This window comes from Suricata suricatta, chromosome 5 (genome assembly GCF_006229205.1).
Source record: "Suricata suricatta isolate VVHF042 chromosome 5, meerkat_22Aug2017_6uvM2_HiC, whole genome shotgun sequence".
Lineage (NCBI taxonomy): Eukaryota > Metazoa > Chordata > Mammalia > Carnivora > Herpestidae > Suricata > Suricata suricatta.
The window spans coordinates 86641622-86669051 of NC_043704.1; the positions used below are offsets into that span (position 1 = coordinate 86641622).

The 27430-nt window shown below is 40.8% G+C and overlaps 1 protein-coding gene across 2 annotated transcripts; it reads left to right on the forward strand.

Annotated features, from left to right (window-relative positions):
- The first annotated feature begins 8944 nt into the window (after positions 1–8944).
- Positions 8945–26885, forward strand: KCNMB3 (potassium calcium-activated channel subfamily M regulatory beta subunit 3). Of its 2 annotated transcripts, none has more exons than XM_029939847.1 (4): positions 8945–9006; positions 18063–18254; positions 21901–22099; positions 26717–26885. In XM_029939847.1, the coding sequence occupies exons 1-4, from the start codon at positions 8945–8947 to the stop codon at positions 26768–26770; spliced, it is 507 nt and encodes a 168-aa protein (XP_029795707.1). In that variant the 3' UTR covers positions 26771–26885. The 2 variants fall into 2 exon arrangements, with proteins under 2 accessions (XP_029795707.1, XP_029795706.1); XM_029939846.1 differs by lacking the exon at positions 26717–26885 and adding an exon at positions 23196–24676.
- The last annotated feature ends 545 nt before the right edge of the window (positions 26886–27430 follow it).

The window sequence follows — 27430 nt, forward strand, 5'->3', positions numbered from 1 at the left end:
AGCAGACACTGGGCTAAGGTCTTCACAAGCATTATTCTGCTTAAATAAAGCTAATTGGGACAATATACGAATATGCTTTTGGCATTTCCTAATGCGGGACATAGTCCTAGAGCGTCTCCCAAGTGGATTTGACCATGGTATAGCTTCTTCTTTTTTTTTTTTTTCATGGAATACCCATTCAATTCTATGGCAATTTTGGCACAGGGAGCCATTGAGGGGTTCTCAAATGGGGAGAGATAGGGTCAGGTTTAATTTTCCAAATGGTAGGAAACATTTACTTTGTGATCTTGGTGGCTTAAAAGTGGCCAGAGATTTTAGAAAAAGTTTAGAGATCCTTAACCTTGTCAATAAAATACAACTTCCTTCACTTTTTGAAATACTGACCTATTAAATCTAAGTTTCCTAGAGCAGTCTGTATTTTGTAAAACCTCTGGGTACACAGGAAACTAGTAATGCTGGTTGCTTCTGGAGACAGGTCTTGGGTGGCGGACAACAGGGACTCCTGATTGTAGAGTGGCGAACCACGGTTGTATACTACCTAATACAAAATAAATGTGTAAATTTAAAATATCCTTATGGGTGATCTAGATGTAGCCAGGATAAAGAATAACTGGTGGAATGAATTAGTGAATTAAAAACAAAATAAGGTGGGGTGCCTGGGTGGATCAGTCAGTTCAGTGTCTGACTCTTGATTCCATCTCAAGTCATGATCTCATAGTTCATGAGATTGAGCCCCACATCTGTGCTGTCGGCACAGAGCCTGCTTGAGATTCTCTCTTTCCCCCTCTCTGTGCCCCTCTCCCCTGCATACACACACTCTCTTTAAATAAATAAGTAAATAAATAAATATTAAAAAAACACAAAATAATGTGAAACAAGTGATTAAAATTTCTTCTTACAAATAAGATGTGCTAGATAGATTTGATCATTAACTTTAAATGATTAAAGAAAGCAACTTCCTAGGAATGGGGAAAGGAAGTCAGACCCTGAGGGGTTAAAGAGACAGAAAAAGGGGGAGCAGAGGCCAAAGACTAAAGTTTCCTGGTGGACAGCAACAGGGTGGGCTGTTGGAACCCTGATGCCTCTACTCACTAGCTGATGTTAATATTAGCTGCTTTAAAGGGTGGTTGGGAAAGCCAAAAGAAATAATGAATGAAGGTTTTACACATAAACACACACACACACACACACACACACACACACACACACACACCACTTAGTACCTGGTACTAAGAGAGAAGAGAGAAGAATAAGAGAAGAAAAGAAGACAGGGTAGACCTGGACATTTTTGTAGGGAGAGTAGATCAAAGTTATAAAAGTGGAGACAGATCAAGGACCTGCAGAGGACAGACAAGGAGGGGAGCTAAGTGCAGGTGAGGAGGGTTCGTTGGAAAGGAGGAGAGCCCTTTTCCTCTGAGAGGGAAAGGAAGAAGAGGGTGGGTGAATAAAGAGGTGAGGTGGCAACAGACATTTCAGGGGGAAGAAGGAAACTGAGGAGACGAGTTTAAAAATCTTACTCCTCTTCTTTGCAAAGAAAGAGGCAAGTGGGAATTTTAGAAAAGTTTTTGAATACTCACAATATTGGATACACAAAAGCAATGTGTTTTGGTTAAAATAAACTGGTGCCAGTCTGCATATCTGATAAAAAATATAGGCAGCCTCCCTGCTGTGTCACCTCCTTGCTGCTTCTTTTCTTTTCTTTTTTTTTTCCCTTTTCATTAAATTCTAGCTGGTTAACATAGAGTGCAATATTGGTTTCAGGAGCAGAATTCAGTCATTCGTCACTTGTATACAAGGGCCAGTGCTCATCACAAGTGTCCTCCTTAATGCCCATCATGCATCCTGTCCATTTCCTGCCCTCCTCCCTCCATCAACACTCAGCTTGTTCTCTATCGTGAAAAGTCTCTTCTGGTTTATTTCCCTTTCTTCTCTGCCCCGCCCCCCACGCCTTCTCATATGTTCATCTGTTTCCACATATGAGTGAATTCATGTGATATTTGTCTTTCTCTGATTGCCTTATTTTACTTAGCCTAATACACTCTAGCTCCGTCCACACACACACACACACACACACACACACACACACACACTACAGTTTCTTTATCCACTCATTAGTCGATGGACATTTGGGCTTTTTCTGTACTTTGGCTATGTTGATAATGCTGCTATAAACACTGGGGTGCATGTACACCTTCCAATCTGCATTTTTGTATTCTTTGGGTAAATACCTAATAGTGCAATGGCTGGATTGTAGAGCAGTTGTATTTTTAGTTGTTTGAGGAACCCCCATACTGTTTTCCAGAGTGGCTGCATCAGTTTGCATTACCCCCCACAGTGCAAGAGGCTTCCCCTTTCTCCACATCCTCACAACCCCTGTTATTTCTTGTGTTGTTAATTTTAGCTGTTCTGACAGGTGTGAGGTGGTATCTCATCAGGGTTTTGATTTGTATTTCCCAGATGATGAGTGATGTTGAGCATTTTTTTCAACTATCTGCTATCTATCTTGATGTCTTCTTTGGAAAATTGTCTATTCTGTCTGTCTGTCTGTCTGTATTCTGCCTATTTCTTAACTGGGTTGTTTGTTCTTTGGGCGATGAGTTTATTCTCAGGTATGTTATTGTCTTTCCTGCTTCTTTTTCAATATATTACATCGGTCACAAATACCTTCAAGAGGCCATTTATTCATTCAGGCTTTTTATTTTGAGCCTACTGTGTAGCAGGTCCTAGAAGACCAGGGAGGTCAACGCACTGAGGAGAGTGCGGGGCGATAAAGATGAGGAGGGGGAGGGAAAGGAAAAGCACAGCTTAGCTCTTCTTATGCACAGTATGTGAGCTTATAACCTTGGAGAAGGTGGGTGTTTTCAGGGTAAGAATTGTGTGGGTGGGTTTCTCTTTGTATAACACACTGAAACGGACTTATTTCCCTAAATGAGCCAGTTGAGATGGGATATGAATCCACTTGAATAGACATGTTCCCTGTGACCCAAGAAAGATGCTGGCACACGGTATGGAAAAGTGTGGAAGAGAATATGTTGAGTCAAACTTAAAAATATTTCTGCAAAATAATTGTCCATTTTCTTAATAAGGATGACAGCAGTAGTAGTGTTCAATCCCTTCAGACTCAACACTTCCTTCATAGCAAATACTTTACTATTCTGAAATGAGAGTCATAGATGATATAACCTACCTATATACATTTAAAAAATAACATAATGCCCAAACTTTATTATATAGGAAAATTAAAATTAAGTTACCATTAAGCATATAATTCTCCATGCAAATACTTGAGCATGGCTTCATCAGTAGCACAATGAAATGCATAGATAGTGACACCTATGTGGATAATCACCTTGCACATGGCAACTGAAAACATAGGCCAATTTTACTGGTATTTTATTGTATTAGTAACTTAAATGCCAACTCAAGCGGCTTTGCTGATGGTGGTGTGATTTTCTCAAATGTGAAGAACTTCTGAGGAATTTCTGAACAAATCAGGTACATATTTCTCTTAATTTACACCATGGATGCATTTTTGGAAAATTCAGTGGATGTTGAAAAAAATGTAAAACAAACACAGCTATTTTGTGTTTATATGTAAAATGATGTTAGGTTTTAGCTCAAATCATTATAAACAGGCTTTTTATCAACATGAATGCCCACTGGCACATGGAAAATTCCATGGCACTCAGGGCAATTCTTTGTTGTGCGGCACTTTCCTGTAATTTGCAGGACATCTGCCACATCTGGCTGTCTACTCCAATCCTAAGGACAACGGAGAAATACTCCATAGATTTCCAAAATGCCCACCAGGGGTGACACCATTCCCTTTGAGAACCACAGACGTGGAATGCGAATGTACTGGGAGAAGCTCACTAAATGCTTGTTGAATAAAATGATTACAAACCTTGAGGATCCCTACAACCAATATTTAGAACTTTAATTCACACTGTGGAGAGGCTGTAGCTATAAATGGAAGCTCTAGACAGCGATAACCAAATGTTTTCATCTTTCAAGCATAGCCCACGTGGTTAGAAGTAGTTGCCCTTAGTATCATATATGAGTAATTTTTGGGGTAGTGTCCATCTTATTCAGTCATTCCAGAACTATTCGTGGAGCGTATATGCTAGGCACTGTTCTAGGAGCTGGAGATATAGTAATGAATAAAACAGACATGGATTTGGGCCCTCCTGGACCTAACATTTTGAGTTCAGGAGGAGCTGACATAAAGGTGTTTGCCTTGAGATCAGAAACCCACTGGCTACAAATGTGTCTGACCTGAAATGGAAGAGTTACCTGAATCATTGCTAATCCAGGAACTTTCCTGGGATTTTATTTAAAAAATAATTACATTTATGATACTGATCAATTTTCCAATCATTTGTCTTTTTCTTCTCAGAAAGAGAAATAGCAAAAAACAGCAAAACAACCCAGACAACTTCTAGTTAACTGATAATTCTGATTGAGTTCTTGTGAATAGAGTTATTCTATAATTTGTAAAGATATATTAGAATTAATGAAGAGATATCACTTGCCAAGAAATTGGGTCAAGTCAGGAACAAGAATTTATCTAAAAGTAATTAGGATATAATACCCACCAAAACTTATGAACATCTAGTCTCTGTGGAGACCTGGCCACCAACACTCCTGTGAGAACCTTAAGAATAAGACACATATCCTGGGAAGCCTGGGTGGCTCCACTGGGTAAGCATCCAACTCTTGATTTTAGCTCAGCTCATGATCTCACAGTCAAGAGATCAAGCCCCATTTAGTAGCTCCATGCCGGGTGTGGAGCCTGCTTGGGATTCTCTCTCTCCTTCTTCTTCTGCCCTTCCCCTGTGCTCTCTCTTTCTCTCTCTCTCAAGAAATAAAAATAGAATAAACACATATTCCTACCGACTAAGTAAGGAGGCAGAATATTATTGTCAATAAAAGCATGGGCTTTGAATTTGATCTCTTTTAGAATCCTGGACCTGACCTTGATGGCTGTGGTTTTGTGATTCGGGGCAGGTTATTTGGCTTCTGTAGGCCTCTGTGGCCTCATCTTTCCAAATTAGTGAAATATCTACCTCTTTGGGTTACGGGACCAAGGAAATAACATTCCCAAAGCACTGAGCACAATGCCTAGTGCAGGGTTACTCAGAAGCCTATGATCATTACTTTCAAGAGATGTGAGGTGAGGGTGGATGGGTGGGTTCTCTTCTTTCTGGGTGAGAACTGCCACTCAGCAGCTGAGATGAAGAGTTCTTACATTGTTGTGACTCTAGGAGTCATATATTTTCAGTGGGTCTTAAAAGTGGAAAGAAAGTACATTAAATCATCTGCTCTAAACCCTGCACTGTACTGAGGAATAGGCTGGGATCCCGGGAGGCTGTGTGATCTGGGACTAGAAACAGGGTTTAGTTTTCCAAGGTCATGCTTCCAAGGCCTATTTAACCCATAGTGTGACCTGTGATTTTCCAAAGTATGAATGTAGGATCACTTGTAGTAGAATCACACAAGGAGTTTTGAAAATACAGGTTCCTGGGTCTTACGACCAAGCTATTTTCTCAGAATCTGTAGAGATGGGGCCTCGGAACCTGTATTTCATAGCAGGTCACACTTGAAATCAAGCACCACTCATGTAGTGATCAATACCTTGATTTACAATATTCTAAAGCATGCCCAAACCCAGTGCCACCTGAAGATGTGGTTACAGTGGGTTTGAAATAGGACCATAAATCCAGGACTATTGAACTATGTTACAGTTTCAGCTATTGCTTCTATTACTTTCTGCTTCAATTATCCAATGAGTTGTCTCTATGACAGGAGAAGCTCAGTTCTGTGGCTCTTGTGAAATTGCATAACTCAGTGTGGCTCTCTGCTCTTGCAAAAGCCCAAGAAATGAATTAATACACGTAAAGCCTTAGAACTGTGCCAGGCTCATAGAAAGTACTCAATACAAGTTAGTTATTAGTATTAGTTCTCATTAGAGCAGGAAGAAAATCTGCAGGGGGGTGGTGATGCTGGTCTCTATGACATGAGCTTAGGTCATAGAATCAGGGTCTATTTGACTAGCAAAGCTGGCTGGAGGCAGTCATTAAGATAAAGGCAATGGAAGATCCCATTAAGACTCCCTAAGTGCATGGCACAGATCAAACTCCCTTGTTTTTGTTGTTGTTTTTCCTTGTGAAGGGACTGTAAGATCAGATATGACTTTTACTTTTGATACTTTAAATTGTTGCTTGCATCAGCAGAAACTACTCATAATGGGATGATGGTTGAATTGGGGATTTATTTATTCTCTTACCCACAAACCCACAGACACACAAGAATGTAGGCTGTTGCTGTATACTTTTTAGATTGCTGTCAATGACTTGTGCATGTCTCAATTTGAAAAGAGAGCCATAGTGTTCACAAACATGGGGAATTTCAGCTACAGGAGAATTCTTAGCTGTAACAGGTAGTGCGTAAGTGAGAGAATGTGAGAAAGAATGAGGAAGTTTCATCCAGCATGATGAAAGGGAAAAGTAGTTCTTTATTTCCCCCTTGAGTAAAGCATTTGTTAAATGCAAAAGAAAATGACTATGGACTCTGGAGTGAGGAGTCCATGATGCCAGTGTTTTACAATAACATCCCCTTTCATCTGCAAATATCACAACAGTTCACGGGCACTGATTAAGCCTCACCACACTCATACAACTCACACCGTGTTTTGTTTACTCCCTTTTCACTGAGGAAAACCAAGGCAGCAAAAGTTTAAAGGGTTATTTGGAGTTACAAAGCTGGGATTTGAACCTAGTGCCCAAAGGTTCTGGCCCAGAGAGGAAGGGGACCCAAGTGGTGGGCTTGACTGTTGACTCATAGCTGATGTTTGGGGGAGCAGGAGAGTCTGTGTAACCTCAGAGTTATACAACTCTGAGAGGAAGGTGTAAACTAGGAGCTAGAGATGGTCTAGGGGACCAGGAGAAGGGACCAGAGGTCCTGATGCACAGTGAAGGCACATGTATCCGGTGTCTCTTACACCACACTTTTCCTGCCTGATTTGCCATGTTCCTGAACAGGCACATTGGCATTGCAAACATACTGACTACTCTAGGTTTTGGGAGTGTGAGTCTTGAGTGAAGTATGTGTAAGGAACCTGCTGTAGGGGCCAGAGAGGGGGGTAGTCTGGTATTGGCGGACAGAGGCGAGTCACCCAGTGAAGCGGCAGTAGGAGGGAAGTCAAAGGACAACTGGTTATGTTGCTCCTTTTCACTTGTCGTCTTGCCCTATTTAAAAAGGAAGAGAAAACAAAGCACAGGCTGGGTCTGAGATCAGTCTCAGATGGCCGATTGTGACAGCTATGCCTCAGACATATTCAGGTCCTGACTTGTCTAGGACATCGCATGAATGTCTGGGTCTATTAGAGCTCTTGAGTGGAGACTAAAAGTAATTGGAAATAACTCATTTTCTCTCTCTATATTCTCTTAAGATGAAAGATAATGCATGAGGGTTTTCACATAATAGAATAAGAATCAGACAGATGACCAGAAAGGCAGGAAAGGTGGATTCAAGTCCCAGAAGCCAAGTAGAGATCTCACAGGCTCAAACATGATTATATTTCTGAGATTGAATCAAGTGTGTAAAAATAGTAGCAAATTATTTACCTTTTCAAAGAGAGTTACACACCAGTTGGAAGGGGAACTTATTAGCACATCTAAATCTGAAAAAGAAAGGTTATATATTCATAAGGCTAAGTTGCAAGGAGGGGGCAGAAGGGAAAAAATTTTAATTGCCATTAGATTTCATTCCAAATTATATGAGTTCATTAGAAACAAATAGTTTATAAAGGACTTAGTCCATAAGTCTAATAGAAAAAAATATGAATCAGCAATATATCAATATATATTTTAAACAATATTAAATATTTGCAAGTAACAGTTAATCTGACTGTATATACATGGATATTTATAGATGAGATTATACTTAATATTCTTGCATGCAGTAATGTTTTGGAAAATGGTAATATGATATTACCATTATCAAAAACATATGGCAAAAGTTGTCTACCTGACATTTTATTATCCAGTTTTAGTAAGCTATGGTATAATGGTAATTGATGTTCATGATCTGAGGGTATTGAAAAATCTCCAAATGTGTTCTGGGTTATCAAAGAAAGATAAAATGACATTTGACACAGTTTTTTAAAACTTTGATAAAGTTTATTTTGATTTTTTAAAGGTAGGCTCCACACCCAGCGTGGACCCCAAGGGTGTGGGGAGGGAGCTTGAACTCAGGACCCTTAGAGATCAAGTCAGATGCTTAACACTGAGCCATGCAGGCGCCCCTTGATATAGTTTAATGGTGAGTTATTTTATGGCTCTCGAAAATTTGGGAAATCACATATAGTAGAAAAACGAATTCTCTTAATCAGAGGATGCAATTAACTGGAAATATCCACTCTCTTGCACTCTAACAGACAATTTGTGAAAAGGGAAACGTAGTCAGGGCAAAACATTTCCTCTTTTTATAAACCTTGAATTGAGTATGTCCCTCACCAATTACATAGGGTCCCTTGGGCCTCAACTTTCCACAAGCGGTTAGGTCTCTATGGCAATGCACCAGGCTGCTGAGGCGGAACACAGGTGACAGGCGGAGGCAGGCGCTGGGCAACGGTGGTGAGCCGGTCTGGCTGCAGAAAATCATTAAGGGTCTTCTTGAGCGTCTAGGTTTGATAATCTGCCTTGCTGAGAAAATGCAGACCCCCCTTCTTCCCCGCCCACTTGCCTCGACTTCCCCTCTCCTGGAAAGCGGGCGTGCACACTGCTGCCCCGGAGGCTCGGGTGCTTCTGATGGCTGCCCGCGCTGGGACCGGCGGCTCCCTCTGGGACCCCACTTCCGTTGATGCCCAAGCTTTGCCCTTCTTGTGCCCTCAGAGGCTATGACTCAGGTGAAAGGAGTCCATTTTGCCCAGCCCCCTGGCCTCATGCAGCCGTTCAGCATCCCTGTTCAGATTACACTCCAGGGTGGCCGGAGGCGCCAGGGGAGGTAAGTCACCACCAGACTTTCTCTTGTTGAATTGTGGCTAGAAGAACGGCCATAAGGAGGTTAGGTTTGGTCTCCACCCGCAAGGGGTGCCTGCTTGCCATGCCTCCTGGGGGACCCTGGGGACTTCTTCCCAGCTGCACTAGCATCAGGGGGCTGCATCCTTTCTTGGCTTCCTCTTCAAATTTTTGAAGGGCAGGGACTTTTTAAAAAACTCACCTGTGGCCCCCTAGCACTAGAACATGGCCGAGAACACGATTGGTGCTGAATAAGTATCTCTTGGTTGAATGAAGGGATAAAGAAATTGCCACCAGCATTTGGTCCCCCTGGTGAAGCATGATTGGGCCTTGGAGTCACAACCGAACTGAACTGAATTTAGATCTCAGTTCCACCAGTTAATTAGCTATATGACTGTGGGAAAGTCCTATAATCTCTGTCTGCCTCATTCCCTTGTCCATAAAGCAGGGATAGTAATAGTCTCTACATGCCTTGGCTTAGTCTCTAGTACTGCTCTCTGCATGATTCCATTATACTTTCTCTGTATTTCAGCCACTGTTACTAATCATCCACCTTTAAAAAATATTTATTTATTTATTTATTTATTTATTTATTTATTTATTATTTTGAGAGAAAGAGAGAGTGTATGCAAGTGTGAGCAGGTTAGGGGCAGAGAGAGAGAGAGAGAGAGAGAGAGAGAGAGAGAGAATCCTAAGCAGGCTCTGCATTATCAGTGTTTATCCTGACTTGGGACTTGATCCTATAACCATGAGATCATGACCTGAGCGGACATTAAGAGTCAGACACTTAATGGACTGAGCCAACCAGGCACCCCTCAACCAAGGAGGAAGTGAAAGAGGCTATCTTAAGGATGTCTTTTCTCCCCAGAGAAATGCAAAGCAGAAATGCCTTAAAGGAAGCTCCAGTCTTTGTGTTTGGACCAGTGGGGTAGCTGGAACTGGGCACAGAAATTGAGAGAAGAGCAATGCCTGAGGCGTTTGAGGGCTATTTAAAGCTTGCCAGGTTACTCTTGGAAGGGGCACATCTCCCAGCCAAGTTCACACATTCTATCTGGAAACATGGATGGTTTATTAGTGGCTCAAGTGGGGTTGGGAGCTGAGGAAATGGAAACAGTAAAGCCCACAGCAGCCATTACATTCACCCTGTAACTACACTCATGGGAGTTTGAATGAGAACGAAGGAAAGTGAAATAGAGGGGTTTGGGCAGAGGTGGGGTCAGAGGAGTAAGAAACAGACCAAAGGGGAAAGAGGTCGAGGCAAAAGCACTTCTCTCCTAGAAATGTGCTAATGCTCTTGTGAAAAGACAATTAAAGTGAATTACTAAATGGCAGAAGATCAAATGACGAACATGCAAGAGAACAAGTTTTAATGCCTTGTTCATAACATAATTAACTAGATGTAAGAGCAGTTGTATTCTCCCCAAAGCAATACAGTCTCCCATTTTCATTTCTGAGATGCACAGTTGGATTATTGCTCTTTCCTCTTGCTGAACTCTGTGAACCATGCTGACTTTGCTCAACCTCATTTGCTGTTTCAAAAGAAGTAGTTAAATAATTTTGTAATTTAAAAAGTAGAAGGATAAAAACAATTACCCAAATCTCCTCTGTAACACAAACAAATTACAGGAAAATGTTAATTTAACATCCCAGTACTTAGAAGTTTCACACACACGTGAAATGAGTGTCAGAGGGATCATCAAGCGTTGATGAACAGCAGCATCTTCCCAAGGACGCTTCTTGCACCAGTTCCGTTGTTGGAGGGAGAGGCTCCAGGCTTCTGGCTTCTGTGGGGATCACAGCCGGAGGAGCTGTTTGAGCCCTTTGAAATGGAGTTTGCCGGAGGCTAAGCCCGAAGGTGCCCGTAGCAATGTGTGGGAAAGGGCTGGTGGGAAAGTCAGTTCTGTCTGCAGGGAAGCAACAGAAGGGGGTGGGGACGGCCTAGACTGAATACAATATCTCCAGTTAGAAGTGGAAATACACTGCTGGCAAAACGGAATAAAAATGCTAGTCACTCATCTCGCTGGCTAGAGAGCAAAATGAGATCATTCTGAAGTGCTTTGAGGTCCTTGGATGAAAGGTGCTTGTAAATACCACAAAGTTAATTACAGGGATATTTATGGTCTCAGAAAACTGGGGAAAAACCTCCAATATTCAACAATAAGGAAATAGGGAAGGGATTTATGGCATATCCAATTGATGGAATATTATGAAGCCAATAGAAAGGTTACAAAGAATTGCTCATGACGTAAGAGAGTGCTTACTGTGGTAAGTGAAAAGAGATTTAAAAAATACAACCTAAATCCAGAATGATCTTCTATTTAAAACAATATAGAGGAGGGGAATAACCTAGTAGGTGAATAGAAATTCTCCCTAAGTGGTAGAACTATGCGTGATTTTTATTCTCTTCTCTAGACTTTTCCACATTTTCCGAGTTTCATAACATGAGCATATGAAAAGTATATTACTTTCACGAATCCTTTGAGATTTGTTGAAGCTTTCTTTATGACTCCGTTTGTGGTTAGGTCTCATAAGTGTCCTCATACATTTGAGAAGAATATATATTTGTAGCATATATAGAATACATGCATTCTATATTATCACTTAGATAATATATTACTTTGTAATTAACAAAGGAGGTCCCAAACATTACAAAGTAATGTTACAAAGTAATGGACCCAAACATTACAAAGTAATGTTACAAAGTAATGTTACATTGTTAATTACTTTGCTGAAATCTATTTCCTTACTGATTTGTCTGGTTGAGCTATCAATTACTGACAGCAGATGCAAAAATATCTCATCATTTGTGAGTTTTGTCTGTTTCTTCCTATAGTTCTGTCAGTGAAGGAATGCTATTAGGGACATATAAATTAGTATTGTTAGCTTTTCCAGGTGAATCTTTAATCAATATTACTATCTTCTTTATTTCTAAAAAACTTCTTAACCTTAAGATTAGTGTCAGCTTGCTTTTCATTAGACTTTGCCTGACAAATGTCAGCCTTTCTACATCTGTGTATTTCCCATGGTCTCTCCCAGCATATTGGCAATATTCCTGCCAGGGAAGATTGTAATTTTCCTGCTTTATTTGGTGTCAAGGTTCGAGAAAGGTATTTTCCTTGCAATCTCCTATGGAGGTGTGTGTGAAGGTGATTATTTCTAATTCATTCTTATGCTGAGTGAGTATGAGGTCATTGGTGGTCTTGGTTCTAGCTGAGTGGTACATTAACTCCCATGCCTTTGACTGGCCCTGGGCAGTGTCTCCCGTCCCTGAGTCCTCCCCCCACACTGTGAAGCTGAAGCTCAAAGTCATCGAGTTCCGCACTGCAAACGTCTTCAGGGTCAAAGTTTACTTGAGTATATTTTTCCTCCCACTGTGTTCGCACTTTTGCATAGTTTTTGTCCTTGGAGTATTTCCAACCTTTTGTAAGCTTTGATGAAAATGTTTTTGTTGTTTGCAGCTAGAGTGAGTATCTAGTCCACAGTGCTGGTGACACAGAAGCCTTTTATTTCATAATAATAAAAATATATCTGAATATTCATTTTGGTGATTATATTATCCTTCCTCCCTGCCATGAAATATTATCCTTCATAACACATCTATGAGAGAAAGGAGAGTCTAGTATACTACCAGAACTGTCTTATTTCTAAATTAGATCAGAATCAGGTTATGCAGTTTTTAAAATTGAAGTATAATTGACATTCAATGTTAAATTAGTTTCAAGTGTACAACATAGTGATTTTGCATTTGTGTAGTTGCAGAATGGCCCCACAATAAGTGTGGTTACCATCTGCCATTATACAAAGTTAAAACAATATTATTGGCTATATTCCCCATGCTGTACATTGAACTTCTCATGAGTTTTTTTATTTTATAACTGAAGTCTATACTTCTTTTATTAATTAATTAATTAAATTAGGGAGGGAGTGGGGAGAGAGAGAGAGAGAGGGAGAGAGAGAGAATCCCAAGCGGGCTCCACGCTCAGCATGGAGACTGACATGGGGTTTGATCCCATGGGATCATGACCTGAGCTGAAATCAAGAGTCAGATGATCAAATGACTGAGCCACTCAGGTGCCTGTGGAAGTCTGAACTTTTATCTTCCCCCATGTCACCACCATAGCAGACTTCCCTCTGGCAACCCTCAATTTGTTCTCTGTATCTTTGAGTCTGGGTTTTGGTTTATTTGCTTTGTATTTTAGATTTCACATAAAACTGAAATCACACAGTGTTTGTCTTCCTCTGATTGGCTTATTTCAATCAGCATCAATATCCTTGAGGTCGATCCATGTTGTCCCAAATGGCCAGATGTCACTCTTCTTTATGGTTGAGTAGAATTCCAATATCTTCTATATCTTCTTTATTCATTCATCCAATGATGGACACTTAGGTTGTTCCCATATCTTACTATTATAAACATTATGCTGCTATGAACATAGGAGTACACGTATCATTTCATATTAGTGTTTTCATATTCTTCAGATAGATACCTGGTAGTATAATTGCTGGATCATGTGGTAGTTCTCTTTCTAATTTTTTGAGAAACTTCCACACTGTTTTCCATAGTAGCTGCACCAATTTATAGCTACTAACAGTTTACATTCTCACCCATACTTCTTACTTCTATTTTTCTGGTTCTAGCCATTCTGACAGGTGTGAAGTGATATCTCCTTGTGGTTTTGATTTGCATTTCTCTGATGATTAGTGATATTGAACATATTTTCATATGTCTGTTGGTCATCTGTATGTCTTCTTTGGAAAATGTCTATTCAGATCTTCTCCCCATTAAAAAATTTTTTTAATTATAGTTTTTTAAAAAGTTTATTTGTTATTTTGTGTGTGTGTGAGAGAGAACTAGTGGAGGGGGGAAGAGAGGGAGAGGGAGAATCCCAAGCAGGCCCCATGCTCTACACTGAGCCTGACATGGGGCTCCCTCTCATGACTATGAGACTATGAGGTCATGTCTTGAGCTGAAATCAAGAGGTGGATGCTTAACTGACTGAGCCACTCAGGTGCCCTCTCCCCAGTTTTTAAATTGGATTTTTAAAGTTGTTGTTATTGAGTTGTATGAGTTCTTGATATATTTTGGATATTAACCCCCTATTGGATATATGATATGCAAATATCTTCTCCCACTTGGCAGATTGCCTTCTTGTGCGGAAAGCTTTTAGTTTGATGTAGTCCTTGTTTATTTTTGCTTTTCTTTTCCTTGCATTTGGAGTTAGGTCCAGAAAACCATTGTTAAGACCAATGTCAATGAGCTTTCTACTTATGTTGTCTTCTAGGAGTTCTATGGCTTTAGGTCTTATATTCAAAATTTTAATCAATTTTTTAAAAAGTTTTAAAAGATTTTTATTTATTTATTTTTTTTTTTTTTGAGAAAGAAAGTGAGAAAGAGACAGACCACGGGCAGGGGAGGGGCAGAGAGAGAGGGAGACACAGAATCGAAGCAGGCTCCAGGCTCTGAGCTGTCAGCACAGAGCCCGATGGGGACTCAAACTCGAGAATGGTGAGATCCTGACCTGAGCCAAAATGGGATGCTTACCCGACTGAGTTACCCAATCATTCCATTTTTAACCCATTTTGAGTTAATTTTTGTTATTAATTAGTGTCATTTCTTTTTTCTAGCATAATGAAATCCCTTTAACGTTTCTTGTAATGCCAGTTTAGGAGAGATGTACTTCTTTAGCTTTTGCTTTATGTGGCATACTTTTTAATCTCATTTAATTTCATTACACTGGGTAGTGTATTCTTGGTTAGAATTTTTTTTCAACATTTTGATTGCATCAAGCCACTTCCTTCTGGCCTGTAAAGTTTCTGCTGAGAAATCTATGGATAGCTTTTTGGGGTTTCTGCTGTACATAACAATTTATTTTTCTTTTGCTTCCTTAAGATTCTCTCTTTATTTGAATATTTGACATTTTAGTTATAATGTGTCTTGATGTGGCTCTCTGTTCATCTTATTTGGAACTCTCTGGGCTTCCTGGAGCTGGATGTCTGTTTCCTTCTTAAGGTTAGGGAGTTTTTTGGCTATTATTTCTTCAAATAATTTTTCTGCCCCATTTTTTTCTCTCTTCTTCTTTTGGGACCTCCTATAATGTGAATGTTATTCTACTTAATGTTGGTCTCTTAAGTGGTCTTCATTTTTAAAAATTCTTTTTTTCTATTGCTCTACTGGGTTGAGTTTTATTGCTCTGTCTTCCAGCTTGCTGATGTGTTCTGTTTCATCCAATTTGCTGTTGAACCTCTCAAGTGTATTTTTCTGTTAAGTTATTGTCTTCTTCAGTTTTGTGACTTCTGTTTAGTACTTTCTTATAATTTCTCTCTCTTTGTTCAAGTTCTCACCTTGTTCATTCTTTCTTCTTCTGAGTTTGGTGAGCATCTTTATGACCATTACTTTGAATTCTTTAGCAGGTAGATTACTTATCTCTGCATCATTAAGGTCTTTTTCTGAGGGTTAGTGTTGTTTTTTCATTTGGAATATGTTTCTTTGTTTTCTCATTTTGCTGGACTCTGTGTTTGTTTAGGCAAAAGAGCTACTTGTCTCAGTCTTGAAGGAGTGGCCTTGCGTAGGTCATGAGTGTTCTTGTTCACCCTTTCCCTAGCTCTTGGTCGTTTCTCGAAACTTTGTGGTTGTCTAAACTGCCCAATTTATTCTTTCTATGACCCAGCTGTTGAGGGTATGTCAAAACCTGTCAGTGTTCCAAGGGGAGGAATTTCATTTAGCACTGAGTTTAAGGCTGATTGGAAGCCAGACCCTCAGGCAGCAGCTGTAAAAGTATGCAAATATATACAGTCCTGTAGGGCTGCAATTGGAGACCCACTTGGCCTTCAGACAAGGTGATCTAGAAGTGTCTCCTGGATGAATTGCAAAAATTGGGGCTCCAAACAAGTGTATAAGTGCCTCTCTGGGAGGTCTTGTTGAGTGATAGCAAGACCAAGAGGGAGGGCAAAGATTGTGTATCCCTGCTTATGTGTCCCGGGAGTGCCTTTTCAGCCTCTGCATATGTGGGAAACTGAAGCCTGTACTTCAGGCTGAAGCTGCAGGCCATTTTCACAGGAAGACTGTGTGGTTCGGCCTGCTGTCTGTGCAGCGCCCTGGGGGTGGTGGCCTCCCAAGAACCGTCTTTCCAATCGTCACATTCCTGTGGCGCTCAGGAACACCAGCCCCTTGGCCACCAGGGTCAGGTGATTAAAGGTGTCCCTTGTGTAGATGCTGTCCATGCACACGGAATTCACACCAGTTTTCTATATTAGTAATTATAATTGGGTCTGTTAAATCAAAATATGAGAAATGCCAGAGAGGCCTTATAATAAGCCTCTTTCACGTGGAGATTCCATTGGTATCTTACAATAAACCTCTGGGATGCCTTACAATACGAAGCAACTAAAGTCAAGTTCCAGAACATGAGGGAAAAGAGAGGATAGTGGGTATTGGAAGCCCACAAAATATCCAAATCTTAGTTTGTGGCTAAAACTCTTAATCTATCATACTAGTCGACAAATTATGAAATGTACCAGTTCAAATTTCATGAAAAAGGCTTTTTCCTCTGCCCATTTTCTGAGGGTGGGTTGATAGAGGGTGAGTAGAATATCAAAGGAGACTGAACATCTCCAAACTGGGTCTTGAACCCGAGTAGTATGACCCAGGGGTGCTGCTGTCCGCTAAAGCCAGAGCTTCCTGGTGCAGGCCCCTGGAATATCCCAGCTTGCCCGACGTTCCCCTCGCCCTCTCTGAATTCTGAAGATGTTGCCAGAGAGAAAGGGAGCTAGGGAGAGGAAGGAGAAGGATGTGGGGTGAAGTATAAAATGTGCTTTTGGGAGAAAACGAGTAACAAGTCTCTTGACAAGGTTTTTACTCATCTTTAAATTTTAGTGAGATTTTTAAGCAGCTTGATGGTGCCTGAGGGTCTACCATTATAGCTGCATTTGTTTGGCTTAAGATTTTGATAAGACTCTTAAGTGGAAATACCTCTGGTACTCACATGCCTAACGAGCAAGGAGTGGCAGATCAGTGACATTGACGATAGGAAGTGGTAGGACTCTGGCAAATTGGAGAACACATGCCTGTCCACAAGGACAGACTCTGTATAGTTTGGCCAGCTGTTCATAGGCAGGAGTGTGGACCTTATGATATTTTCAAAAGCTAATAATCAGTATTTTTATGAGAATTTTCATGATTTTTAAAGTATTAGCAACTCATTCCATGTTAAACACACACAGACACACGCATGTGCACATGCGCGCGTGCACACACACACACAGAAAGCCAAACAAAACACATCTGGGGGCTGGATGCTGTCCATAGGCCACCAGTTAGCAACCTTTGTTTTGGACTTTACTGTTTACTGGACCCCCAATGTGAAATAATCTATCGTACTGTTTGCCGGTACAGAACAGAGAGAAGGAGAGAAGAAATGTGGGGCCATCACACAGAGCTGGGAGTGAACGGAGAGGAGAAGGGGGGTGAGGGGAAGGAGACAGCAGTGGAGGCTTCATTATTCTGAGTGGACTGGCCATGGGCCCCCAAGCCCCATAGAAGGTGTTCTGCCTTTCCAACTGCTGACTATAAAAGACCAAGTCAAATCCTATTTCTGGATGCTGTTAATGCTAAACTTTTTGAGTCATGCTTTACCTGTGGAACTCATAAAATAGTGTAAAAATCATCTTCATTGCTGATGTGCAATATCCCTGACAGAGAAGTAAGTTCATAACACTTATTCACATAATACAAATCAAAACTACTGACAGGTAATTCTTTTCTAGTCGTTGATTAAACAGATCTCTAAAGACTTCCTTATGATTGTTTGTTATATGTAAAAAATAATATTAGATTACATTATATTTTATAACACATAATATTAGCCTTTTAAGATGGATTTTTACCCAAGCTCTGAATGTGGGATTTCATTGTGTTGCACTGAACTTGCTCACAGCCCTGAGGGGGACAGCAAACTGGATCACCCCTCCACCAGCCATAGGTTGGTAAATGTTCCCATCTCTCTATGAGCTTGAAATACCTCCTTTCTACTTCCTCCTCCACAGGACAGCCTTTTCTGCCTCAGGGAGGAGGAGACATCTAGGCCACAATGATGGAGACTTACCAGACGTGCACAAGAAGCTACCGTCCAGTGCTGGAGAGGACCGGGCCATGCTGCTGGGGTTTGCAATGATGGGCTTCTCAGTCCTCATGTTCTTCTTGCTTGGAACAACCATCCTAAAGCCTTTCATGCTCAGGTAAGAAACATAGAAAGGAGACCCAGAATTTCCAATTCAGACCGGACTCAAGTGCAATGGTAGAGAAGATGAAGCTGGCTTTGGCTTCTTCAGCTCTCCTGACCACTGTCTACGGGGTGATAGATTCACCTGTTCCTTATCAGTGACAGGAGGCGGGTGGGTGTAGAGAAGTGTGTGGTAACAAAGTGGAAGATACTCCTTTACCACTCACCCTCTTCAATCTGAAAAGTGCTTCCAACAGCTGATCTGTAAATTAGATATGCATGGAGGGAATAAAGTCTTCCTTTAACAAGCAGATATCACAGGGAAGGGTTAATTTAAGTCTTCTTTGTGAGCACAATAAAAGTTAATTTAAGACTGAGTTTTTTGAGTTTGACAGTGTCTACCTAGCACATAGTAGTTGCTCAATAAGTGTTTCTTTTGTTTTATTCATTATTAAGTATAGCTAATAACAGTTATCATTTATTAAATATATACTATATGCCAAAATATACTATATTTTATCCTATTTAAATCTGTAGTAAACCTATGATGGTAGTATTATTTTATCATTTTAATTTTAATTTTATTTTTATTTTTTAATGTTTATTTTTGAGAGGGAGAGAGAGACTGAGAGCAGGGAAGGGGCAGAGAGACGGGGAGACAGGGAATCCTAAACAGGCTCTATACTGTCAGCACAGAGCCTGACATGGGGCTTGATCTCAGGACTGTGAGATTATGACCTGAGCCTAACCAAGAGTCTGATGCTTAACCGACTGAGCCATCCAGGTGCCCTTTAATTTTCATTTTGTAAATGAGAAATCTGAGACTCAGGCCAAGTAACTTGCCCAAGGTCACCTAGCAGGTAAGAACTTGCCTGTCATTTTGGTATAAGACATCTGGCCTCCTAAGACTTTAATGAAGTTTGTAGCAGTGGGGACGGGGGATGGGAGATTTCATTAGGGCAGGGGAGGAGCTGTTTACTTTTGGAGGATGGCTTTTATAACAGGGGTACTTCAAGGGAGGGCAGTACTGGGTAGGGGGAAGCAAGGGCACTTTGCCTTTGGTTAGCCAGAATGATAGAAGGCCCCGGGAGAAGTGGGAGAGGGAGGCCAAGTAGTTCAGAGGAGAAAAAGGATCATAGAACAGGAAGTAAGTGTCCTGCGTTTGTTATTTTTCAGATTCACCTTTTGCCATTCCTGAGTTACTATTAGGGCAATAATGTGGAGGGCCCCATCACTGCGGAACACGGTGCCAGCATTAGGAGTGCCCAGAAGTTTCCCTCTGGTGTTATCACCAGAAGAATATGTTCTGCTTCTGACCAACCAGCTTACTTTTGTTTAGCAGACACCAGGAATCTTATGTGTGGTTATATTTTTTTCATTGCTTTGGCTGCTAGGAGGCTCAGAGTGAAATTTGTGGCCCAGTTCTCATAACTGTAAGGGATCATATGGTTTGCAGTTTACAAAGTTCCTTCCATCCATTCATTATCAATCTAGCTGCATTACATATATGTATGTAAGCTGAATAAATGTGTGTGTGTGTGTGTGTGTGTGTGTGTGTGTGTGTGTGTGTGCATGTGCATGAGCACTTGTGTGCAGGTCCAGGTCAGATTCTTTTAAATAATGTGATCATTTGGGAGATATTTTAAGGATACCTTTTGCAACCTGATGCCAGACTGTTGCTCGTATTTAAACTTTACTTTGCTAAGCACATCTGGAAATTGTTTGCTTAAAATAATTAGGTGAGTGCTTAAGAGTGGCGAGTTCTCATCTGTGGTGCCACCTCAGAGAGTGTTCTCGCTCCACGGAAGATGGCCTGCTCCCACTCCCTTCGACCATCATCTCTCAATCAAATGATGGATTTTGTCTATTTGTAGACAAATAGACATACAGTGCTGTTGAAAGAACATGCTCATGTCTTCAGCTCTACATACATGCCTGGTTCCAGGCGCCTGGAACCGTCTGTTAAGCGTCCACCTCTTGATTTTGGCTCAGGTCATGATGGTGCAGTTCGTGAGATCGAGCCCCACCTCGTGCTCTGCACTGCTTGGATTCTCTCTTTCTCCCTCTCTCTCTGCCCCTCCCTTTCTCTCTCAAAAAATAAATAACTAAACTTTAAATAGGTCCCTGGCTCTGCCTGAGAGGACTGGCCTGGCCCGTGTACACAGGAAGATAGGTAGGGCTCTCCATACTGGAGCTTTCGGAAATCTTTAAGGAAGGTTCCAGCCACACTCAGTTCAGTATTTGATTAGGATTCAGAGAGTTTAAGTCTAACACAGACAAACAGGCAACTCTAAAGGATTATTTTATTTAGACTAGGCATAGTCTAAATAAGTACAGGATTTAATTTTGTGGAAAAGCAGGCTGGTGTTAAACCTGTGAAAGAACCTTATTTTACATATTTATATTTTCACTTGCCCAACATTGTATTCTTTAGGCTATATCCAATGATTTATTTTTTTTTAATGCCCTGGGCCTTGAGATTATTTTAAACTGCACTGTGTCTCAAGTTTATTAATAAAGAATAATGTTTACTTATGGCCAAAGATCTTAGTAGGAGAGCAGTATGAGCCTAGCTAAATGAGGCTTTCCAAACATTCTGACTTTAGAATTTGCTAATCTAACTTCCTGTGTTTAAGTCACCAGGAAATAAGGTCAGGGACTCACGTGGGTGAGAGTGTGAGGGCCCTGAGGAGTGGTCCTGTACGTTGTCCAGCATCTCTTCTTACCCTCCTCTGCGTTATCTTGGACCTGCCCTCTAATAATTTCATACCTACTTGTCTTTTCAACATCACCACGAAATTGTTGAGGGCGGGAATTTTGTCTACCACTTCTCATGGCACCTAGAACGTTCTGTGCATGTAGTCCATGTGCAAATACACAAGGAATGTTTTCCAAGTCAAACTTTCATTCAGTACAACATTTCTTCAACCTCTACTGTGTGGGAGGCATGGTGCTTTATGCCTTGAGGAACATAAAGATGAACAGGATGTAGTTCCTGACCTTAAGGAACCTACTGACAGGGAAAACATGGTAAGTTTTCTAATGAGACATGCCTTCTATGATTTGCATTTGCCTCTTTGGAAGTAGAGGGAGTGAATGGAATTGTACCTTGTTACTAGAATTCTGTATTGACGAAGGGCCACATTGACTGTGGTTGGACCCTTCCACAGGCACATTTTCATTGGGACAGGCCAATGGGTGCATCTTGAGATGACGAGGCATGAAAGAGGATAAGATTTCTGAGTATGTGGTCAGAGTAAAGCATGGTTTGCCAAATACCTGCATCGTAAATACTCCTGCACATACAGATTCCTGGGCTTCAACTCAGATCAACTAAACCCAAATCTCAGGGTGTGAAGCCTTAGAATCCACAAATTCTTCACTCGAACAAACTTGCTCAGGTGATTCTGAAGTTTGAAAACCAATGCTCTAAGGGTTGGTGTAGTAAGAAATATGCCAACAAGGTGATAACTGAGATGAAACTTAGCGATTTGCTGTTGTTTCTCTCCTTTCTCAATGTTCTCCATGTTCCCCTATCACTATGGACCTTCTGGAATGGTTCCACATTCCCTTGAAATAGACACATGCCTTGGGTTATTACATTAGAACTATAAAAGTAGAGTTTCTAGAGGGTGAAGATCATTTCTCTTTTCCAATGGAAGCACTCGGAGAGAAGAGTCAAATTGCACCACGATGTACACTCACATCACGGACGACTGGGTGGACTGCACTTTCTCCTGTGGTGTCGGCTGCCGAGGCCGGGGCAAGTACCCGTGTCTTCAGGTGTTTGTGAACGTCACCCATTCAGGTCAGAAAGCTCTCCTACATTATAATGAAGAGGCTGTCCGGATAAATTCCAAGGTAATGTAAAGTTCATGTAATTACAGAGTTCTAATTACAGCTGCCCTTCTGTGCCAGACTGCCCCCTGCAGAGTGCAGTGCCCAGGACCATCTCTGGTGGGAAATGTGTTCCCTTCCAGTGAATGCCCTACGGTGGTCAGATCGGGATAAATGAAGCTAAGGGCCTTATTGGAGGAAAAATGGGGGTTAGAGAATGGAAAGGAATCATGCCAGTTGCATGGTGTGTGAAATTCACAGGCTGAGCCAGTGGACAGAGTCATTTGTGGGCAGTTTGACTTTTGAAGGCCCAACTCTCCATTGTATCAAAAATGTTAAAATGTCCTCACAACCCATCTTACATCAAGTAAGCAATTTTTCTTATCAAAAAAATGTAAAGGATTATAATTTTGATTTTGATAGGAAAGTTGGGTTGCATTAGATTAGTTGATATGCTATGTTTTGTTGTCTTAGGCGCTAATCAATCTGATGATGTCTGTTTTCTATTTTGGATGCAATAATTTCTAAGCTCTCAAACAATTTCATAGGCCCCAAGCACAGTGCCCCGAGGGCCTAGAGGATATGCTAAAAAAAAGCCTCAAGCTTTTTTGAAAAAATATCACCGCTGACAGATCCCTTCTTCCCTGGTTCTGCAACCCAGGAGCCAAAGCCCATGTGGGACCCCTCTCTGTGGGCCTAGGGCAAAAGCTTCAACATGCTGTACTTTAGGGAAAGATTTTACTGCAGGAAATCAAGACAAAGATGACACCGGCATTGATAGGTGTTGAGAGCACACAGTGAGAGCTCAGTCATTATTTGTGGAATGGACGAAGACCGAGGGGGCCTGGCGGTCCTTATGGAGCTGGTCAGCGCCTCTTCCGCTATGTCTGTATTCTAAGAATCCCTTTCCACTTAGTGTCTGGAAATGGCCACATCGCTCTGTGCCCTCTCCCACCCACACGTCCCCGTGAGCTCTACAACAGCTTCCACCAGCTTCTGAGATTGAGACTCTTCACGAATAGCTTCAGTTTGAATCGCTTTCAGAATGAAAACTGTTGTTTAAATGCTTGGTTTGGGGGACGGTGCCCTCATCTTTCTTCTTCTTCTTCCACATTCCTAGTGCTTTTACACACCCACGTGCCACCGAGATAGGAACGATTTGCTCAGTAGTGTGCTGGACATAAAGGAATTCTTCGATCACAGAAATGGGACTCCCTTTTCATGCTTCTACAGCCCAGACAGCCAATCTGAAGATGTCATTCTCGTAAAGAAGTACGACCAGATGGTTATCTTCCACTGTTTATTTTGGCCTTCACTGACACTGCTGGGCGGCGCCCTGATTGTCGGCATGGTGAGGTTAACACAGTACCTGTCCCTGCTGTGCGACAGATACAGCGCTGCGCTCGGAGACCAGGTGGGTGGCAAAGTACCTCATATGGAACAGCATCGATTCAAACTGTGGAGTGTGGGGAGGAGCAAAGAAAGGGGCAGAAGGATCTGAAGACAGGGGCCAGATTGAAGTCCTAGCCTTTAGATACCTGTGATTGTTGCACCTGAGGACCTGATGATGCCTGCTTGCAAAGTAACCATGTAGAGGCAATTCAACGTAAGCACACGTAAGTAACAGGGGAAACATTTTTTTAAAAGCCTTAGTATGCATTTATTCTATGAACACATATAATGATTCATTGTCTTTTTTCTACCCTAAATTTCTTTCCACATGAACCAAGGAAGTGCTTTTTGTCCCCTCGTGGCAAAATGAGCTCACGGTAGCTGTGCTTTATCTAATTTCAGCTCTAGCTGGAACTTGGCTGCATGGAAGTAAATGACGGAGGGTATTTAGTACCGAACAACCAGCCTAGGTCTATGCAATATAGTTTACATCAAAGCATTTCTCAAAAAAATTCTTAGTGAAGAACAAGTCATTCGCTGTCAGGAAGATAATAATCTGGTAATTAAAAAAAAATGTGGGCCTGCCGTTTTGCTTCACCATTCATGATAAAGGAGGAAAGCCACTCCTGGCAAATGCACTAAGTTTAGAGTTCTCTGTACTTAACCTTGCCATGTACCATGTAATTTTTCTTTCAGCAACATTCTCCTAGTTAATTATGCTTTCCATAAGCTCGTTTTCTTCTTTGTGCACATTCTGGTGGGGGTGGGAGAGATGGCCAGAAATGGAAAGTAGGGAGAAGCTTTCTGGATGGAATTTAACATTCATCTCAGATATTCTGCTTTGTAGAAAAGTCCCACGAGGACAGTCAGCAAACGCCCGTACCTTAATGACTCAGCCATGGGTATTAACCAGTGAATGTCACAAGGCTCTCCCAACAAGTGCTTTTCAGAGTAAGCTGACTTGCAGTTGAAAATATGAATTTGTTCTGAAAACCAATGTACCTCAAAGTATCTTTTCAATTTTACTAAAAAAGTCTTACATCATGGACCATAGAAAGAATGAGACTTTTGAAGCAACTTTTATATGCAGATGTAATCCAAACAGAAATTTTGCTTCTGAGTAATTACGCCCTTAAGCAGCTAATTTCAAGTCACAAACTACTAAATAGACTGAATGACTAAATAAAGCAATGCTGACTTGACAAGTAATGAACAATTTTGGTGCTTTCTCCTCCTTCTAGTGTGGAAGAGTAGAAAACGTGTGTCTCAGAGGATTTATTTGAATTCATAGGCCATAATTACAACTTTTCAGATATGTATCCCCCAGCAATTCAGCTGAACTGAAATGAAGGTTCAAGCCTCTCTCTTCTCATTTATTTTTATAATAATGTAAATATTATAATGTTAAATAATCTCTTCCTTCACGAGGCTAAGCAATAAACAAGGTAGAGTATGTAAAGCACCTCACTTAGTTTCTGGCACTTAGTAAAAATGCCCAAAAATTTTAGTAAATTTTTTTTGCTAAGTTTCAATATTCAGTCAGCCTTATCCCTTTTTTTGGGTATTCCAAAGGAAATGGAAACAGTGCCTCCAAGAAATAACTGTACTCCTCTGTTCATTGGAGCATTGACAATGGCCAAGATATGGAAACAATCTGTGTCCCTTCACAGATGAATACATTGTGATCTTACACACACACACACACAATGCACACACACACGTGAGGTGTGTAGACATATACACAATGGAATATCATTCAGTCTTAAAAAGGAGATCCTGCCATTTGTAACAACATGGATAACCCCTGACGGCATGATGCTAAGTAAAATAAGCCAGACACAGAAAGGGAAGAACCGCATCTCACTGATACGTGGCTTCTGAAAATGTCAAATACACAGAAGCAGAGGTGAGGCTAGTGATTACTGGGGGGTGTTGTCAGGTAGGGGAAATGGGGAGATGGTAATTAAAATGTGCAAACTTTGTTGTAAGATGAAGTCTGGAGATGTCATGTCCAGCATGATTATGGCAAGACTACTGCGCTCAACACTGGAAATCTGCTGAGAGTGTAGATTCCAGCTACTGTAGTCACACAGACACACAACGTGAGGAGGTGGTGCAGTGATTGGCTCGACTATAATCATTCACTGTATATCAATATCAAATCATATTGTATACCTTAAATATATACAATTCTTATTAAAAATAAATTCAATCAGCCTTGGTAATTTCCCTGGACAGCTGGTTCTAGGGGCCGGTAGGGATTTGTAGAACATTCCTTCCCACCTTCTCCTGGCGAAATATAATATGCGTTTAAGATTAAGAACATGCTGCTTAAAAGGTTGCGGTAAATTATTTTGTATACCAAAGACTTTTCTGAAATAAAATAGATGTAGGCATACATATTTCAGATCATTTTGTAAATTGAGATTCTATAGATTTCTAAAGGGCTGATACCTATTCCATTTCTTACTAAGTTTGACACCCATCTAACAATGTGCAGTTCTTGGGATTCAAAACCACTCAGTTAAAGCCTAAAAAGTCTGTGAAGGCATGAAACCTAGTGTTGCAATGACCAGTTTCCACGCATACAGTGCGGCTGCTTGGTTCAGGTCATAACCTCGTCACAGGAAAGAGGAACAGTATGCTTGGAGAACAAAGTCCATTTAGAACAATGTTGATTCAAAATCGCACAAACCATTTGGCAAAGAAACAAAATGTAAGCAATCATTTGCTGTTAACTGCTTAGAAGTACAGAACATTGATGCTCACATGTATTACTGGTCCAAGGAAAGTGCAGATTCCCCTTTTGCAAGGCTTACGACAACTGAAAGTAAAATCAGTTTGCTTCTGGCCCCACCTCACTTTTAGGTTCTGGTCTCCAACAGACTCGAGAGAGAAAGCCTGTCTACGTGTACAAACACATTCATATACGTATGTGTATGTTTCTGCTTGAAATACAAACACATAATTCTTTCTGTTCAAAGGAAATTAATATCAAACAGATATATCTAATATTCATTACTGAGGCAGAACAATTGCTTTTAAGGCATAATAGCTTCAGGTTTTCAACTATTCTTAGCTGTTATTGATCAGAACTCAAATTCAGCTAAATTTCGATTACTAGCAACACTGTGAGTATTCAAAAAAATGGCAAACTATAGTTATCACAGGCTTTTGTTTAAAATATGGAGTACACTAAGGATTGCTTGGACACCGGTCATTTTTTCTTTTTTTTTTTTTAATAAACAGCGTGATGTTACAGACTGCAAAGTTAAAAGAAAAGCAGACATTGACAGTTTCTGATGAGCACAAACAGTAAGTGCAGTCACAGGCCAAACTTCTTGCTAGGAACAGCAAGACTGGGAAGAGGTCTTAAGTTTAGTGACACTGTATTATTCTATATTCTCAGTACAGTAACACATGCATCTTGCTGTGTCAAATCCTTTTTGGGCGACCAGTAAAAGACTATCTAAAAACATTTTTCTTCTAATGAATGCAGTATACCACAGGACTTCAATTCATTGAATGACAAAATATAGAGAAATAGATTTGCTACAATAAAAGGGGCCAAAAAAGGGTGGTGGGGGACTTCTTCTTGAAGCTTCCAAAGTCAACATTTGATGTGCTAATAGTCGTCTTTTGGTAATGTCACATTCCCCAAGATGGTAAAGTGTTATGTTCCAAAAGGACATACTCTTTTATATTTTATTTAACCCAAGGAAGTCTGAGGACTGAATCACATTGAAACTATTAATTGTATTTGCAACTTAGGTTCCAGAGCCAAAAGTGTTTCTAGAAACCACATGAAGTCCAAGCTTTCCAACCACTCTTTGGAACATAAATGTGATAAGGTTTTTTTTCTTATGAAATTGATAGATCATGACTACATTTGAAAATTCATACTCGAATTAAGAAGTTTGGTCTTATTAAAGATATATTGAGAAAATATAAAACAATGAAATT

What these genes read in the sequence shown, in the direction of transcription:
- KCNMB3 (XM_029939846.1), top strand. Translation starts at nt 8,945, where the DNA reads ATGCAGCCGTTCAGCATCCCTGTTCAGATTACACTCCAGGGTGGCCGG. An exon ending in GGCCGGAGGCGCCAGGGGAG is followed by an intron (nt 9,007 to 18,062) that starts GTAAGTCACCAC and finishes CCTCCTCCACAG; the next exon opens with GACAGCCTTTTCTGCCTCAG. An exon ending in CTGTCCGGATAAATTCCAAG is followed by an intron (nt 22,100 to 23,195) that starts GTAATGTAAAGT and finishes CCACATTCCTAG; the next exon opens with TGCTTTTACACACCCACGTG.